This window comes from Elgaria multicarinata, chromosome 1, assembly GCF_023053635.1.
Source record: "Elgaria multicarinata webbii isolate HBS135686 ecotype San Diego chromosome 1, rElgMul1.1.pri, whole genome shotgun sequence".
Taxonomy (NCBI): Eukaryota; Metazoa; Chordata; class Lepidosauria; order Squamata; family Anguidae; genus Elgaria; species Elgaria multicarinata.
Genome location: NC_086171.1, coordinates 105,970,407 through 105,986,224, shown reverse-complemented (window position 1 = coordinate 105,986,224; position 15,818 = coordinate 105,970,407). Strand labels below are relative to the sequence as shown.

The window sequence follows — 15,818 nt, the reverse complement described above, 5'->3', positions numbered from 1 at the left end:
AATCACCTTCTGTACTCATTCATCTAAGTGTACGGCCTAGAAACTCGGCTCTTCTTAAAAATAAAAGTTGAGATCCTCAGAAAGCTGAACGGTGTGCACATTCTGCACGTTTCTTGCACTCCCGTGGAATCGCAGAATGCACTCAGCCCTGTCTCATATTCCCTCCCACAGCTGCCAAGGTGTAAACCCAACACCTATGAACTGGCAGGTTGGGGATGTCATCTTTACAGAAAAGGCGCGAGCAGTGATTGCTGTTTTACATTCTCACCTCCTGGTTGTGCAGTTTGTTAGAAGGAGATGAAAAAGAAAAAGGGAGAAGAGCATGAGAGGCTGTCAAGCGAAGAGAGAGAAAAGTGGCTTTAACGAGGCACTTTTCGGTAGTGCTGTTTAATTAATATCCACATTGAAAAAATCTCTCACCTTGAAGCTGAAGAAGAACACTCTTCTGGGACGTTCTAAAGTCACTGCCAGGAGAATGCAGTATGGCTGAATGCTTAGAAGCACCCCTACCAGACTGAGTATCCGATCTCCAACAGCTCCCAGATCTAAAATATCTAATTCAGAAGTTGACTGATAAATTCCTAAATTATGGAGGGAGCAATCCTATGGTCCCTAGACAGATTCTGGGGGCAATAGGATCGTTCAGATTCCTGGATCTGAGGTCAGTGTCAGCGCTCCAACCTCAGAACCAGGAATCCAAACTCCTCTTCCCTTCCCCACCAGAGCAGAGGAACTGTGTTGCCTGCCTCTCTGAGATCGCAAAAGCAATCTTGGAGAGGAGGAAAAGAAGGCGTGCCAGTGGGCGGAGAGTGGAGGGAACTGGGGAGGCCAGGTTACAATACATCCTTGGGCCTCCTCAGCCTCCTCCTTCCCTCCTGTTCTGTAGAGCCCCATCCAGACGGGCGGAAAAGCCCATGTAGCCTAAATGCAAAGCAGGAGGAATGCGGAGGTGATCTCTGCTCCGCATTTATTTATTGCATTTTTATACCGCCCAATAGCTCAAACTCCCTGGGTAGTTCATATTGGATCGTATCAGCCTCCGAGTTCTAAGGATTGTGCCCTTAGATGATACTTTTTAGGACCGAGACAAAATTTCTCAGAAATTTGAATGAGAACACTTGAGAATTTTCTTTTTTTACCCGCTCCCTGAAAAAAATGTAACGATTCTGCTGAATATTCTTTGAACATTCTCTGCCATTTTTTTGCAGCGGCTGCCGTTCCCTCTCTGTACCCCATAATATCCTGGAATGCTCCATCTGGAGCATTGTGGGGGATGCAAAATGTCAGCCAGACTGTCAATACAATTGGTGCTCCTTGCAGGAGCAGCAAAAGGGCCAGTGAGAAGGAGGTGTGTGTGTGTGTGGGGGGGTGAAAGTAGCTCTCAGCAAGTAGCGTTTCCATAGTCATAACTCTTTTTTCACTACTGGATTGGTAACTGCAAGGCTAGGCAGGACACCAAGAGTGCCAGTTGCTGAACTCCTATTATAGCATGCATCAGAACTGTGTTTCTCATTCACATTCACAGTCATATATCCACTTCAAGTGATCTCGCATGTGTGAATCAAGTCATCAGAGATACAACAATGCCAAAGAGAGAACGTCCGTATCTCTACAGGTCGCTTCCAAATGCAAGGTTTTTCAATGGAGTTAGATTCAATCATTAAGCCAGATATCAGGCATTCAGTAAACTAAGCACAGAAAAATCAAGAGATGTACATGCACCAAGCCCGTGAGAGCCCCTGACCCCCATCCTATGCAAAGGGACAGAAGGACATCTGGCAGGCCTGCATGGCACATCTCAGGACCCCATAATATTTGTTGTCAAACTGGAAAAGAGACAGATCCTCACTCTGTACCACAGCAGAATCTTGAACGTCAATCATTATGGTGGTGCTCTCCGTGGCTTTCTCCATGTTGGCTGTGATGGAGGAGAGATCAGGTTCACTCCTGCTTATAGTCCTGCCGGTCTCCCTTGCCAGGTCACCCAGCAGCGCTTGCTCACTTGTGTCTAGGCTACTGCCATCCTGCTCAGTCGGACTAGCATCCTTGCCTTTGTCCAACGCAAGGTGGCCTTCGGAGGGGCTTGGTTCTTGGGTGGCCACAGCAAACTCAGCATCGTTTGCTGTGGCTTCTTTGTTTCTATGCAGAGGAGAAAGAGAAGGTTACACTGAGAATAAGTGACAGAGATCAGGGATGTGTGTTTGCAGGCGAAAGCAAAGACTGGGAATAAAAATAATACTTGGCATTTACAGAGTGCTCTCAAATCAATTCAGACACACCACCTCGCACGTCACCACAGAAGTCCTCCTGCAGCACATCTGCAAGATAGGCTAGTATTGTCCTCACACTGCGCATGTGTGTTGCAGAGGGTGGGGAGATGTTTAAACTCCCAAGGGACGGCCTTGTTAATTTGTTGCAGCAAAAACAACAAACAGTCCAAGAGCTCCTTAAAGACTAACACATTTATTATGGCATGCCCTTTTTGTTTTTTATATGGGGGGCAGGGAGGGGCTGAGGGAATGGTGGCTTGCCTACCACTACCTGATAAGATCTAAACGGGTGCTGTCCTGGTTCATAGCTCACACTCTTAGCTTCTTCACTACACCAGCTGTCGAAGAACGCTACGGACTGATTTCAAAATAGAGCAATGGTGAGAGAGATTCATTTGGGGCACCTCTGTATACAGGTTATGCAGTTTGATTCCACATTGAATTAAATCCGGTATAATATAATTAAAACCTCATGATTTCAGGTATCAGAACTATCGTTCTATATAGAAGCATATGTTGAAAGATAGATCCCCAAAAGAAAAATAAAATCCATCCTTTTGCCAATTGTTAACCACTCTGATGGTTAATACTAAATTATAGTACTGAAATACAACAAATCTGCATTACGCTTGCCTGAGAACTGTGCCTGCTATACGTATTTTTAATGTGCAAAGGCACCAAAAACAAAACAGCAAGGAGACCTTGCTCACTCTTGCATCCCTTTCCACTCCCTGTCCTCACCGGCCATTCTCAGGGATCTCCAAGGTTCTATAAATCAGAGAGTCGTCCATAACGTCCTAGGCCATGACTAGACCAGGCCTATATCCTGGGATCATCCCGGGGTCGTCCCTGGCTGATCCCTGGATCCCCCGTGTGTCATTTACATGAACAAGGATGACCCCGGGACAATCCCAGGATATAGGCTTGGTCTAGCCATGGCCCTAATGACAAATGGATAAGATAACAGCAACTAACTAACTAGGAGCCAGATTCAACTACATTGGAACTAGAAGGACACGGTACGACCCAGCTTGGGATCATGGCATTACATACATATAATTCGGAAATCCCCTCCGCCAAAACCAGCTGAGCCCAATCCCTTTCCAAATTCCACCCCGGCTCTTAAAGGGCAGCTTCCTTCCTCCCCTCTTACCCACAGCGAGAGAGAGCAGCAGCTGAAGCCCAAACTGAAGACTGTTTCTAAGCTGTGATATAGTACATGAGAACCCTGGGAAATGTAGTACCCCTGCTTTTTTTTTTTCTTATTACGCAAAAGAAATTTAAAGCTTACAATTTACAAAGTTGATGAGGACTGTTTTTTCTCATCAGTTCTTAACTTGACACTGAAGGTTTCTGAGCAGGCTCGGAGCTTGCATTGCTGACTTTTGAGTCTAATTCTTTATACTTCCTGATTACAAGAAAACTAAAACACTACAATTCCCAAGTTCTTATGGGCACGGACAATGGGGGTGGGGTGAGGTGAGGGGGTTGAGCCTGCACAGAAGACTTCAGTGCAGAGAACTGGAAATGTCGGAGAGCCTTTAGATCTGTTAAAACTGTTTTTTGTGCTTTGGATAATTCTTGGGAAAAGCCCACACTTTTTACACTTTCTGGATGGGGTTGCACTCCCCCTGAAGGAGCAGGTCTGTAGCTTGGGGGTTCTCCTAGAACCATCTCTGTCACTTGAGGCTCAGGTGGCCTCAGTGGCACGCAGTGCCTTCTACCAGCTCCGGTTAGTGGCCCAGCTACACCCCTATCTGGGCAGGGATAACCTAGCTTCAGTCGTCCATACTCTGGTAACTTCCAAATTAGATTACTGCAATGCCCTCTACATGGGGCAGCCTTTGAAGACGGTTTGGAAGCTGCAGCTTGTGCAAAATGCAGCGGCCAGATTGATAACTGGAAGAAGGAGGTTCAAACATATAACACCAATTCTGGCCCGCTTGCATTGGCTGCCTATACATTTCTGAGCCCAATTCAAGGTGCTGGTTTTAGCCTATAAAGCTCTACATGGCTTGGGACCACAATACCTGATGGAACGCCTCTCCCGACATGAACGCTGTGTACACCCGTACACTGCGCTCAACATCTAAGGTCTTCCTCCAAGTACCTACTCCGAGGGAAGCTCGGAGGATGGCAACAAGGGAGAGGGCCTTCTCAGAGGTTGCCCCCCGACTGTGGAATGATCTCCCCGATAAGGCTCGCCTGGCGCCAACACTGTTATCTTTTAGGCACCAGGTCAGGACTTTTCTCTTCTCCCAGGCATAACACCATTTAACAACGCTAAGTTTGTTTTTTAACGGACCCCTAGAACTGTTGTTTTTAAATGGATACTGTTGTTTTTATACTGTTGTTTTTATGTTTTTAAATGTTGTATACTTGTAATGTTTACTGTTTTAAATTTTTGTAAACCGCCCAGAGAGCTTTGGCTATGGGGCGGTATGTAAATGTAACAAATAAAATAAATAAATACAAGAATTCTCCAAGACAGCAGAGAATGACTAACCCATTCCAAGCTGAGATGGGCAAATTTCACCCATCTCTAACATAGACTGTCTTCACAGATATTAAAAAAAAAATCTAGACTTGTATATTAATTGCATTCGATCACTGTAGGTTAGTCACCAACTAGATGCAGCCATGGGAGAGGACATTAATTATTTGCAAACAGGCAGGATATTGCAGGGTGCACAGCTGCTCCTGGCCATGTTGTGTTCCTACATCACATGTCGACGATTTCAATCCTGAGCCAGAAGTGGAGTGTTGTGCTTGGGTTTTGCATTGTCTTGTCTCTGGCCTAACTACAGCAAAACAAAACAAAAAACACCTGCAGACTGTAACTGTTGGAGCACAGGTCTCCGGAACTCCTGAGGAGGAGGAGCCTGACAGCTCAGGGGGAGAGTCTGGTATGGGAGGGGAGGTTCCCAGTGGCATCTGATGCAAACCTGGCAGGGCGTGTGTTGCTATGGCTGGTGGCTCATGGGAGGAGCTTGTTGGGTATGGAAGCAGAGCCGATAGCAAGAGCATTCGACATGCCAGACCAAGAAGACCCTGGCCCTTCACTTTGAGTTTTACTCCTAGAGAACTCAACAGGGAGGAAGCTCAAATCCTGAAACTTCAGGCCAAACCTTAAGACCTGGTAACTCCTTCACAGAGAGGGCTGCTGGGTGAAGCAACCTCTGTTTGACTTCACAGAAGCCACTTCCCTTTGCTTTTGTGGGGCAGGATATGCAAGAAGGAACTCGGTAACTCTCACAGCAGGAACGTTTTACGTGGCGTTTGGATAATGGGAAACCACAAGAAGAGCTGAGAGGGACGATCCAGCCCAGCCGGCACCCTCGCGAAGCCCACTTCCAACGCCATAGTCCATTCTAGGATCACTCTTGGAACTTAGATCCTGGGGGGCTTTTCGGCTGCCCCTGTGTGGGGATGGACCCCAGACGTAAGTCCAGCTAATACCAGCTTGCCAAGATGTTTCCTTATGTAAAATCATTTTTGCCACTTCAGACCTGATGCAATAGTTATACGGCATAGATCACACACTTTCTCCATGCTTAATTAAATCTGGAACAACCATAATTAAATTATTACTTTAAGATGCTTTGTCTTTAGGTATTATGTTGTGAATTGCCCAGAGGGCCATGGCGGGCAATTTTTTTTCTTTAATTAAACAAAATTTCTTTCTAAACCAGGCCTCTGCCATTTCCTAGAATTTAATTAATTATGGAAAAATAATACCCCATAATCTCCCTCAAATTTCAAGAACATTCCAACATTAGGCATGGGATGAATTTACACTACAGATCTCCACTGGACTTAAACCTCTTTAACCATCATGGATTCCTCTGCAAAATGTGCCCGTAGTGATGAGGTTTGCAGTGTATGTGACCAAGAGGCATAGCAAGCTAGGAAGGGTGAGTTGTGTATTCCATGCACACAAAACTTTGCTCCACAGCTTCCTTTTGCTATACTGCTGCCTGGTGAGGAGCACAACAAATACACAGATCCGTATATCACGCTTTTCAGCCATGCTTCTCAGGGCATTAAAGAATTACCACCTGTAACACGCAGCTCGCTCAGAGCAATAATTGTGGATTTGAAAAGGCACAGTTTTCAAGGCCAATTGAAAAATATCTTCATAGCTTTTTTAGAAAAAAATGGGGGTGAAATCCAGTACAAAATCCACGAAACTGAATTATACTCTCTGAATATATTATATTCAGCCAGCACACAAAGAAACACACAGAGTATTCAAAAGCGAAAAGACTCTCAGGCACAAAAGACAGATTTATATAAATATAAGTCTACCAGCTTAAAAAAACTACTTTGCAAAGGAAACGTCACGCTCTCCTAGGTCCTAGCTTCCCCCCTTTCAGGCTGTTCCAGTGGGTTTGGTTCAGGCTCCCAGCCCAGTTGCCAGCTTCCTCACATGTAAGTAGCAGTTTGCACATCAAATGATAACTACAACCATTCCTAGATAATTTGAATGCCTAGAAATGTTATAATCCGTCATCCAGTGACAGTCTGATGCCCAATACTGTGAGCGTTTCCTTGTGCATCCAAGGGATTACTCCCAAGAGAGTACCTAGGACTGCAGCCAAAGGAAATTACCAGAAAAAAAACTGAAAAATGAAGGTGTCTATATGGGTTTGGCTTTCACCTCACCGTGGTGGCCAGCACATCTCAATGGAATGTGTGGACACGCTCCCTGTTTCTCTTTCTTGGGGAAGGAAATGGGGAGACCGCACAAAAGGGTGTTGCGCCACTCACCTTTCCGGCTCCTCACCAGCCACCTGCACCTTTTCAATTAAGGCCTCCTTTTCCTCCTCGTTTTTCTTCTGCTCCTCATTCTGTTCTCCCTTTGAAGGACTGATCCCATCTGGACCTGTCTCTTGGCTGGCGGACCTGTTCTCCTTGGCCTCCATCCTCACCCTGCGATGGCGGCTGCGCCTCTGACTTTGCCGGAGCTTGGCCCTCTCCTCAAAGGCCGTGCTCCCTCCACCTTCCTGCTCATTCAGGTCACAGTTCCCGTGGAAGGACTTGTGATGCCACTCTTCCCAGTCCCTCTTGGCTCTGGGAGATGGGCTCCTCTGGTCCTCCCTGATGCTGGGGCAGGGATTGGATCCTGGGATTTGTTGCTCCTGGCCTTCTCCGTTGGCCCGCTCCGGCTTGCTGCCTTGCTCCTCCTCCTTCTTCTCAACGCCAGTGTTCCTCCTTCGAAAAATACTGGCATGGGGATTGAGCAATGGAGGGTCCTTGTTGATGCCCTCCTGGCTGGACATCTGCATGTGTCGGCGAAGCTGGCTGGTCCGCTGTTCCCATACAGACATGTGGTGCCGCCTTCTCCTGTCCCTCCTGGGAAAGGAAAACAAAGGAGTTCAGTTCATCTGTGCCCTGTCAGAAACACAAGAACACATACCAGTACATATAGCATGCACCTGGGACCATCCAACATCTCATACTGGGGGGCAGGGTTCTCTGTTCCCCTGGATTTCATGAATACACAGCACAGGCAAAATAGTTTCCTCAGCCCCCCAAAACCAAACCATCTGCGGGATCATCATCATCATCATCATCATCATCATCATTATTATTATTATTATTGTTATTACTAATTGCATTTGTATACTGCCCCATAGCTGAAGCTCTCTGGGCGGTTCACATAAGATCATGAGAGAATCAGGCCCACTTGTATGAGATGAAGAGAAAACTAGACAACACCCCCACCCCACATTTCACTTGGGCACATGGCAACAAGCGCCAAGCACCAGGAGAAAGAACGAACACAAAGGCAGAGACACACAGGGATCTTTACATTGCTCATCTGCCCTTCCAGCCCTTCCCCCCCCCCGCATCAGTCTGCATGGACTTTAATTTAAAACACATTTTACAATGCTGTTAAGCACATAAATGTTCACCAACAAACATGGATGTGGCAAAGGTGGCTTTGTGTGTTGCATGCAAGCAGAGGGGCCAGACAGGACTGGCTCATCTAACAGGCAAATGGGACATTTCTTAGACTGCTGTGCAGAGGGCAGCAATCAGCCAGCAGGCTAAGGAGGGGTGTGTGTAGCTCCAAGGAGGAGCCTGTGTGGGGCGCAGGCAAGAGCAGCAAGAGGGGAGGCATGCATTGCCAAGCCCCGTTTAGCTCAGCGCCAGGGCCTTAGAGCACATGCACCCTGAGTGATGAGGCGCCCCAGAAGTCCACCCTTGACAGTCCGGCAGTGCTGATGCTCTTCTCCTCTCCTCTCTCATTAGCACTCCGCCCACTAAGGGCGCAATCCGAAACAGACTTTCTTGGACGTAAGTCCACATACCATAAAATGCAACTTTACTCTAACATAAAGTACAGGCCTGGGCTGCCGTATCATCTGATATTCCCAGTTCCTAGCTTTGGGTTTCTGGGGGCAAGGTTCTTCTCAGTGGAGGCGTGCCACCTCCGGCCTTGGTCTCACAAAACCAGAGCCTCTGCATCTTTGGGACGTGACGTTCATCAGTCTCACATCCCTTCCTCTTGACAGGACATTGTAAAAGGGACTTAAAGCTCTGACAAGATTACACCTTCCATCATGAGAACGAGTGCCTGTGGCAATGTCCGTTCTGAGACAATATCAAAACACTGCACACAGGAACACTACGAACTGACTGACGTACCAACACAGGCATACAAATACACACATACGGCTTGATATACAAACAGACACAGTACAACTTTTAATTTTCCCTGCACAAATACAAACACACACACACACACACACACACACACAACCTGGTAGTCACAAAGCACCCTAAACTAGATCACACATATATCTCACACCAATACACAGAGGCACACAATGCAAACAAATATACGCACTAGTATAATGTACATGGATTATAGGCCCACACTAATACAGTTGTTCAGACCACACACACTAATGAACAAAACACATCCATACACACTCACAACATAAACATGAAGCAACACCTACACGCCCCAAACCCACAGAGTAAGTCTTTCCCAGACACACACACACACAACCTCTCACAACGAGCAATCACATGCACACATACAGATTGCTGGAGCGTGGTTCCCACATCGACATGTGGTGTCTCCTCCTTCTGTCTCTTCTGGGGAAGAAAAATGAATGGGTTCAGTTTCACTGGGGGCTCAGGACTCCCAGCGCCATGCAACTCCAGAGATGCCCAGGCAGAAAATCACAGGAGCTTTGATACTTGTGCACAGAGGCAATTCATAATCCACTTCTTTCACAGAAGTCGTGAACTTTAAATATGAACCATGCAGAAAGGGTAGGGAATATGCCTTTGGGCACAGCTGGGGAATGGCTTCACATCAAATACAGAGCTACTTGGAACAATTGTTCTGCACTCGCCTATAGGCAAAAGGAACTGCGTATGCAGAGGGCCACAGCTCAGTGGGAGGCTATATGCTTGGCCCACCTGAAGCAGGAGACGATCCTCAGCATTTCAAGAAAAGGATCTGAGACAGTACGTTGGCAAAGATGTCTGCCGCAGACCCTTGGGGTCAATACCTTGTACTGCCATTCAGGATTGACCATGTATTAGGGACTAGATATTCAGCCAGGCTTCCTGATAAAGTTGCAAATTCAACTCTGTGCAGCTTAAGCACACAGAGAGCAATAAACTACCCCTAGCTATTTCCATGCCATGCCACCCATCCCGCATGGTTTTTGCACTCTTTACAATAGTGAAGAAGCAGGGGGCGGTGGAGGAGCCTTTGGAATCAGAAACCACAGTGTTCCTGTGAATTAAGAATTGGTCCTTGGAGGTGAAGGGAGAGAGATATACACACATGCAAATTATTCTATATATGCTCAACTAGATACTGAGAAAAGGGTACATCTGGCCATTTCTGTACAAAGCACGGCAAAAGCAAGAATATCATTTGAGGTGTCAGTAGGGAAAGTGCTTGTTTGTTCAAAGGCTGGTCCTTGGCCATATGCACAATTAGATCATAGAAGAGCTGTGTATTTTAAGACCATTTTTGAAATTGATTTTTATTTCCTCATAACAACCAGTGATACAGGTGATTCTGAGAAACAATCACATGTGTCCTAAAACACAGGGGGAGGAGTGACAACAACGGAATCCCTGGTTCTATGCACTTATGACAGATGCCAGCTGGCATTCACATGGTTACGGTATGTTGTGAGGCACACTCAGATCCTTCCTCTTAGTGCCACATCATACATGAAGCCCATGAAACCTGTGGGTGGGTACCCACGAGCATCATAGAATCATAGAATAGCAGAGTTAGAAGGGGCCTACAAGGCCATCGAGTCCAACCCCCTGCTCAATGCAGGAATCCACCCTAAAGCATCCCTGACAGATGGCTGTCCAGCTGCCTCTTGAAGGCCTCTAGTGTCCCTAGACACTAAGTGAATTTCAACCAGTCCCTCATGCACACTTCATATGTGACACATCATATCCTCTGCACACAAACCAAAAATGAATCCACATGAAAACACTCTCCTGCCACAGAGATGGAAACCTGTGAGCACCAGAGGCTATCACCACACATCAAACCCCATATTCAGGCCTACCACATAAGCCAGTATACATACATTCATAACCTTTCATCCATCATCAACATACCATTGCCATACTTTTACTTTCAGCATAATAGGCCATAGTGGTGGTGGTTCCTTGTTATTTTTTTTGACAAACTAGGATCTCAATTTCCCCTTCCTTTCTGCTTCCTTCTAGCACAGCCTTGGATCATTCAAAATAAATCTTTATTATGTTTGGGCTCCTGCTCCTTCTAGCATCAATGGATCTGCTCTCCTTCATTGTCATTACTCAGAAATTACTGTAAAAGGGATTTTGAGTATCCTCTATTTTGAGTATCCTCTGAAGGGATTTTGGGTATCGTCTAGTTCCTCCCCCCCTGAACCCAAAGGGTTGGCTCCTTTTTGGAGAAATGCAGGGCCTCAGCTGCTCTGACAAAAAGTACCACTGAAGATTCCATAGTTCACTTAATAACCTCTTTATTTCCACTGAAAAAGTGGAGTCATCTATCGCAATGGACCGATCTCAGTTTAGCTAATTGTGCACCTTCCTTCCCCAAGAGCCTTTTCTCCCAATGGCAACATTTTCCCTCTCCCTGAGAAGGGACAATTCATATGTTATCAACTGGGCATGGTTTTTGGAACCCTGTCACTGGCTCCCACAACACAGAGTTTATGTAGAAATGTGTACAATCCATGAGCAGGCTGCATCCCGTGGGGACTCCCCTTTTCACCAAGGCCACTGAAACTATCCTAGGTAGAGTTAGCCTAATAATGTGATATAAACATTCTTCCCACGCAGGAAGAAGGTGCTGGACTGGGAGGTGACATTTCAACTCCAAACAATCTGAACCGTTTGAGACCGGATTATTCAAAGCACCGCCTACACCCCTACTTGTAGAATTCTCTCCCCTGAGAATCTGGTTTGGCCTGCCTTTTTGCAGCCTTTAAGCATTCCCTAAAAACGTTTTAATTCCACCAAGCTTTTTACTGATTTTATTGTGGAATCCTGGCAATAAGCCTGGTTTTGGTTTTCCTTGAAATGCCTCAGATATTTCACCTGAGGGGCAACCATCAAATTCACTTTGGGTGAATTTCAAGCAGCAACCCTACACGGGGCTGACTCTTCCTTTCTTATGTGAACTCCGCAGTCATGGCTGTAAAAAAGCCTGAAGATGCAGGGAGATGATGGCCCATGAGGAATGGAGGTGGCAACTCACTCTATAGCAGGCATGTTGGGGGCAGACATTGGGCTGACTTCTTTGGCTTTCTGCAGAGCATGCTTCTGGTTAAAAGCCTCTTCTTCCTCCTGCTCATCCTAAATACAAGACCAAGGGAAAAGCGGGGGAAAGAGAGAAGAGTTTACCATTTTCAACAGGCCAAGAATGACAGGAGCGTGTTATAAATAGGGCTACCTGGCTGCAGCACCGAGATCTGCACTGTCACTTTACATTCACTTCTGTGAAGGGAGGGGAAGACGACACAGCTTCTCCTTTCTGCCCTCCCTCGCCAACAGCTGTGTGACACGCCCATAGTGTAACCACTCATTTTATTTATTTATTTATTACATTTATATCCCACCTTTTTTCCTCCAATGAACCCAAGGTACATAATCCTCCTCTTCCTCTCCATGTTTGCCTCACAACAACCCTGTGAGGTGGGTCGGGCTGAGAGTCTGTGACTGGCCCAAAGTCACCCAGTGGGTTTCCATGGCCGAGTGGAGACTAGAAGCCGGATCTCTCGACTCCCAGTCCATCACCTTAGCCACTACACCACACTACTACTCATCCCAGTAATACCTCTGAAACACGTTTTGTTCAGGTTCTTGTAATGCGTCGACAACCAAGAAAACAATTTCCGTCTGTGAAGTTGTTGTTGTTAAAACCTATAGCCCAACTCTTCCACCAAACAGATCAGAGTAGCTTATCATACTCCTCTTTATGTCCAGCCCATCATACCTATAAAACCTGTGTTAGAAGAGGCAGCCACAAGCCAAAGGATATTAAAGGGTGTGGTGTAGCAGTTCAAGTGTTGGACTGGGACTCGGAAGATCCGGGTTCTAGTCCCCACTCTGCCATGAAGCTCACTGGGTGACTTGGTGCCTGTCACTAACTCTCAGCCCAACCTACCTCCACAGGGTTGTTGTGAGAATAAAATGGAGAGGAGGAATCTCATGTATGTCAACCTGGGCTGCTTGGAGGAAAGGCGGAATAGAAGTGTAACTAATGAATGAATGAATAATTGTACTACATAGGAAAGAATGCCTATAAACTGCATTGGACTTTTTGGGCAGGATGAGGGAGGAGCACTGGTCTTTGACATAGACAGAACTTGCACTAGTTCATTTATTTCCTATTATTATTATTATTATTATTATTATTATTATTATTATTATTATTCACACTTATACCCCATCCTTCATCCAAATACCACAGAGAAGGATGCATGTGAATCCCAGACGGTGTCTAATGCAGGAACCTTACAAGGTCAGACCTGCTTAGTTTCAGCATTAGAACCACGTCACCGCTGGCCATTCTTGTAGAAGGCTACGAAATCCTCCTGTCTGCAGTTAGCATACTCATGACATAAGCTAGATGCGTTTACAGCTTATTTCTGACTTGTGTGAGTTACCCTCACCCTTCTGATTCTTCTTTCTTCCAGGTGTCATTTTTACTAATCATGGGCATAAAACACTGCAGGCCTTTTTCTTCCATTGGGGAGCTGTGTGTTTGTTTCTCCCAGGGGTAAATTAGGCAATGCAAGGGGTTACTATGCTTGATTTCATTCACATTAACTGCGCCAGGGGGGAGTTTGTGCTACAGGGTCTGCTCAGTGTCCAGGAAGTGCAAGTGGGGGGAGGTCTAAAATCTTTCCATTTCTGCGCCATTTTGAAAGCAGCTATGGCCCCAGTTGCTCACTCCTACTCCACGTGGTACCTTGGAAGATAACTACCCACCAATTTCCAGTGAAACCCTCCATGGCATGGTCCCAACTGTTAATTGTTAGCCAATGTCAGATGGCAGGGGAATTGTGGGGGCAAATGAACAATAGTTGTGGTAGTGTGCTTTCAAAGCATGTACTGTAATAAACTCCGACCCTTGTAATGAAAAAGAATGACCATTTCTGTCAATCAGGTAATTTTACAGGGAAGGTGACCATGGGCAATTTTCCTGTGCATGCCCTATTGAAAAGACAGGAGCTGCAGAACAGCCCACTATCAGGGGGAAATAGATAGGTCAAATAACAAACAAAGGGACTGGCTAGGACTGTATGAGAATTTTGTTTCTGTTCACAAATCATGCAAACACAACCCATTTGAAATCCTAAATGCAAACGTGACCAACAATGTACTTCATGGAAAGTTTCGCAATTTCCCAAACTTTCCGTTCATGTTCAAATGTGCACACTTCTAAAAAAAGTATGCAGATATGCATTCCTCCCCACCCCCCAAATCCACAGTTAAAGGTTTTACCCTATTTGGGGAAATAGGGTAAAACATTTTGATTGGGAAAAATGCACATTTTTTTTAAAAAAGCATTTTTTTTCAATTGGGAAAATGTGCATTTTTTAAAATGCACGTTTTTCTCCAATTGAAAATGTGCAATTTTTTCCCAATCAGAAAAAAAGGATGTTCACATTTGGGAACACGAACAAGGCAAACCAAGCTTTGAGGAGGAATTTAGAAAACCTGAATAAACTCGAGCATCACATGTTTGCCCATCCCTAGGAATGGCCAACCACTCCTAAAAATTAACAGAAATAACATCAGTGGAGAGGTGTGTGTGTGGGGGAAATAGGCAATAGGAATTTAAGACAGTGAGAAGGAACTCCAGGCAGCTACTAAGAGGGCCCTTTGGAACTTTAGGGCTGTGGGGTTTTTTTTAATTGCCATTAAAGTCTGCGCGTCTTACATGTTTCATTGTGTCTATCCCACCTTTCTCCCATAGTTGCTTGAGTCTTCAAAAGAATAATATAATTACATTAAAAACAACACAACTAATTTAAATAGAGAATAAATCAATACATCGTGTTGTTTTCAATTTTTTTTATTGTTTTGAAGACTCAAACAACTATGGTGGAAAGGTGTGATAGAAATATACACATAATAATACCAGAGAAGGGCATAGGCTAATTTCTAAACAAGAAGGGACAGGGCGGAAGTCATTAGGAAACCATTACAACGTATCTGAAAGCCAGTTCCTAAGATTCCAAACATGGGTGGGCTGGCTGGGCCTCCTTAGCAGTGAAGGAATGCCCCTTTCAACATGCTCAGAGGCACTCTAATTATTTATTATTTAAACATTTGTATCCCACCCTATATCATTAGGATTTCAGGGCAGCGTACAGATAATTATAGAATCATAGAATCATAGAGTTGGAAGGGGCCTACAAGGCCATTGAGTCCAACCCCCTGCTCAATGCAGGATTCAATGTACATGGGGTTCCCTGGTAGTCACCCTTCCAGAAACTGACCAGGCCTAGACCCGCTTAGCCTCATCAAGGTTGCAGCATCCCATGCCATCACACCAGATAAGCTGCACATGTTATGATTTCACATGTTCCAAGGTTGAGCATTTAGCATTCAATTTCTCTTGAGGCTTAGCTGTAGTAAATAGTTGCTCAATAATGGCCCATTTGCTAGACATTTGGATGGAGGTTAACAGGAGGTGGGAGTCTAGAGCTAAACTGGCTTATATTTTACCTTTGTCAGCTCCTGTGCATTGGCGAGGTTGTCCACAGCGATGGCCAAGAACACATTAAGCAGGGTATCTAAAATAGTTTAGGGTGAATGGAGCATCTGATCAGACCAGCCAGGTGGAGATCATGCAGAGTCATCCTGCCTTGTGGAACGGTTTCCTGGTGAATGTGGGTGCCCACAGAAATGCCAACCACATTGCCATGAATCAGACCTCAGCCCTGATCTGGGTGCTATGATTTCAAACACAGGACAGCTTCCACTCGTCTCTCCCAATGTCTGTAAGCATATCCTTAGTCATGGGGTCCCAGACTAAGAAGACTG

General features: G+C 45.6%; 1 protein-coding gene across 1 annotated transcript in view; it reads right to left on the bottom strand.

Annotated features, from left to right (window-relative positions):
• The window catches only part of CACNA1E (calcium voltage-gated channel subunit alpha1 E), a 287,767-nt gene that overhangs the window by 77,054 nt on the left and 194,895 nt on the right, over window positions 1–15,818 (bottom strand). The window contains exons 17-21 of the mRNA XM_063134500.1: window positions 15,501–15,568; window positions 12,019–12,116; window positions 9,324–9,380; window positions 7,041–7,625; window positions 1,850–2,139 (exon numbers count right to left, since the gene is read on the bottom strand). Of these exons, the coding sequence (XP_062990570.1) occupies window positions 1,850–2,139; window positions 7,041–7,625; window positions 9,324–9,380; window positions 12,019–12,116; window positions 15,501–15,568 (1,098 nt within the window). The remainder of the gene's footprint in view (window positions 1–1,849; window positions 2,140–7,040; window positions 7,626–9,323; window positions 9,381–12,018; window positions 12,117–15,500; window positions 15,569–15,818) is intronic.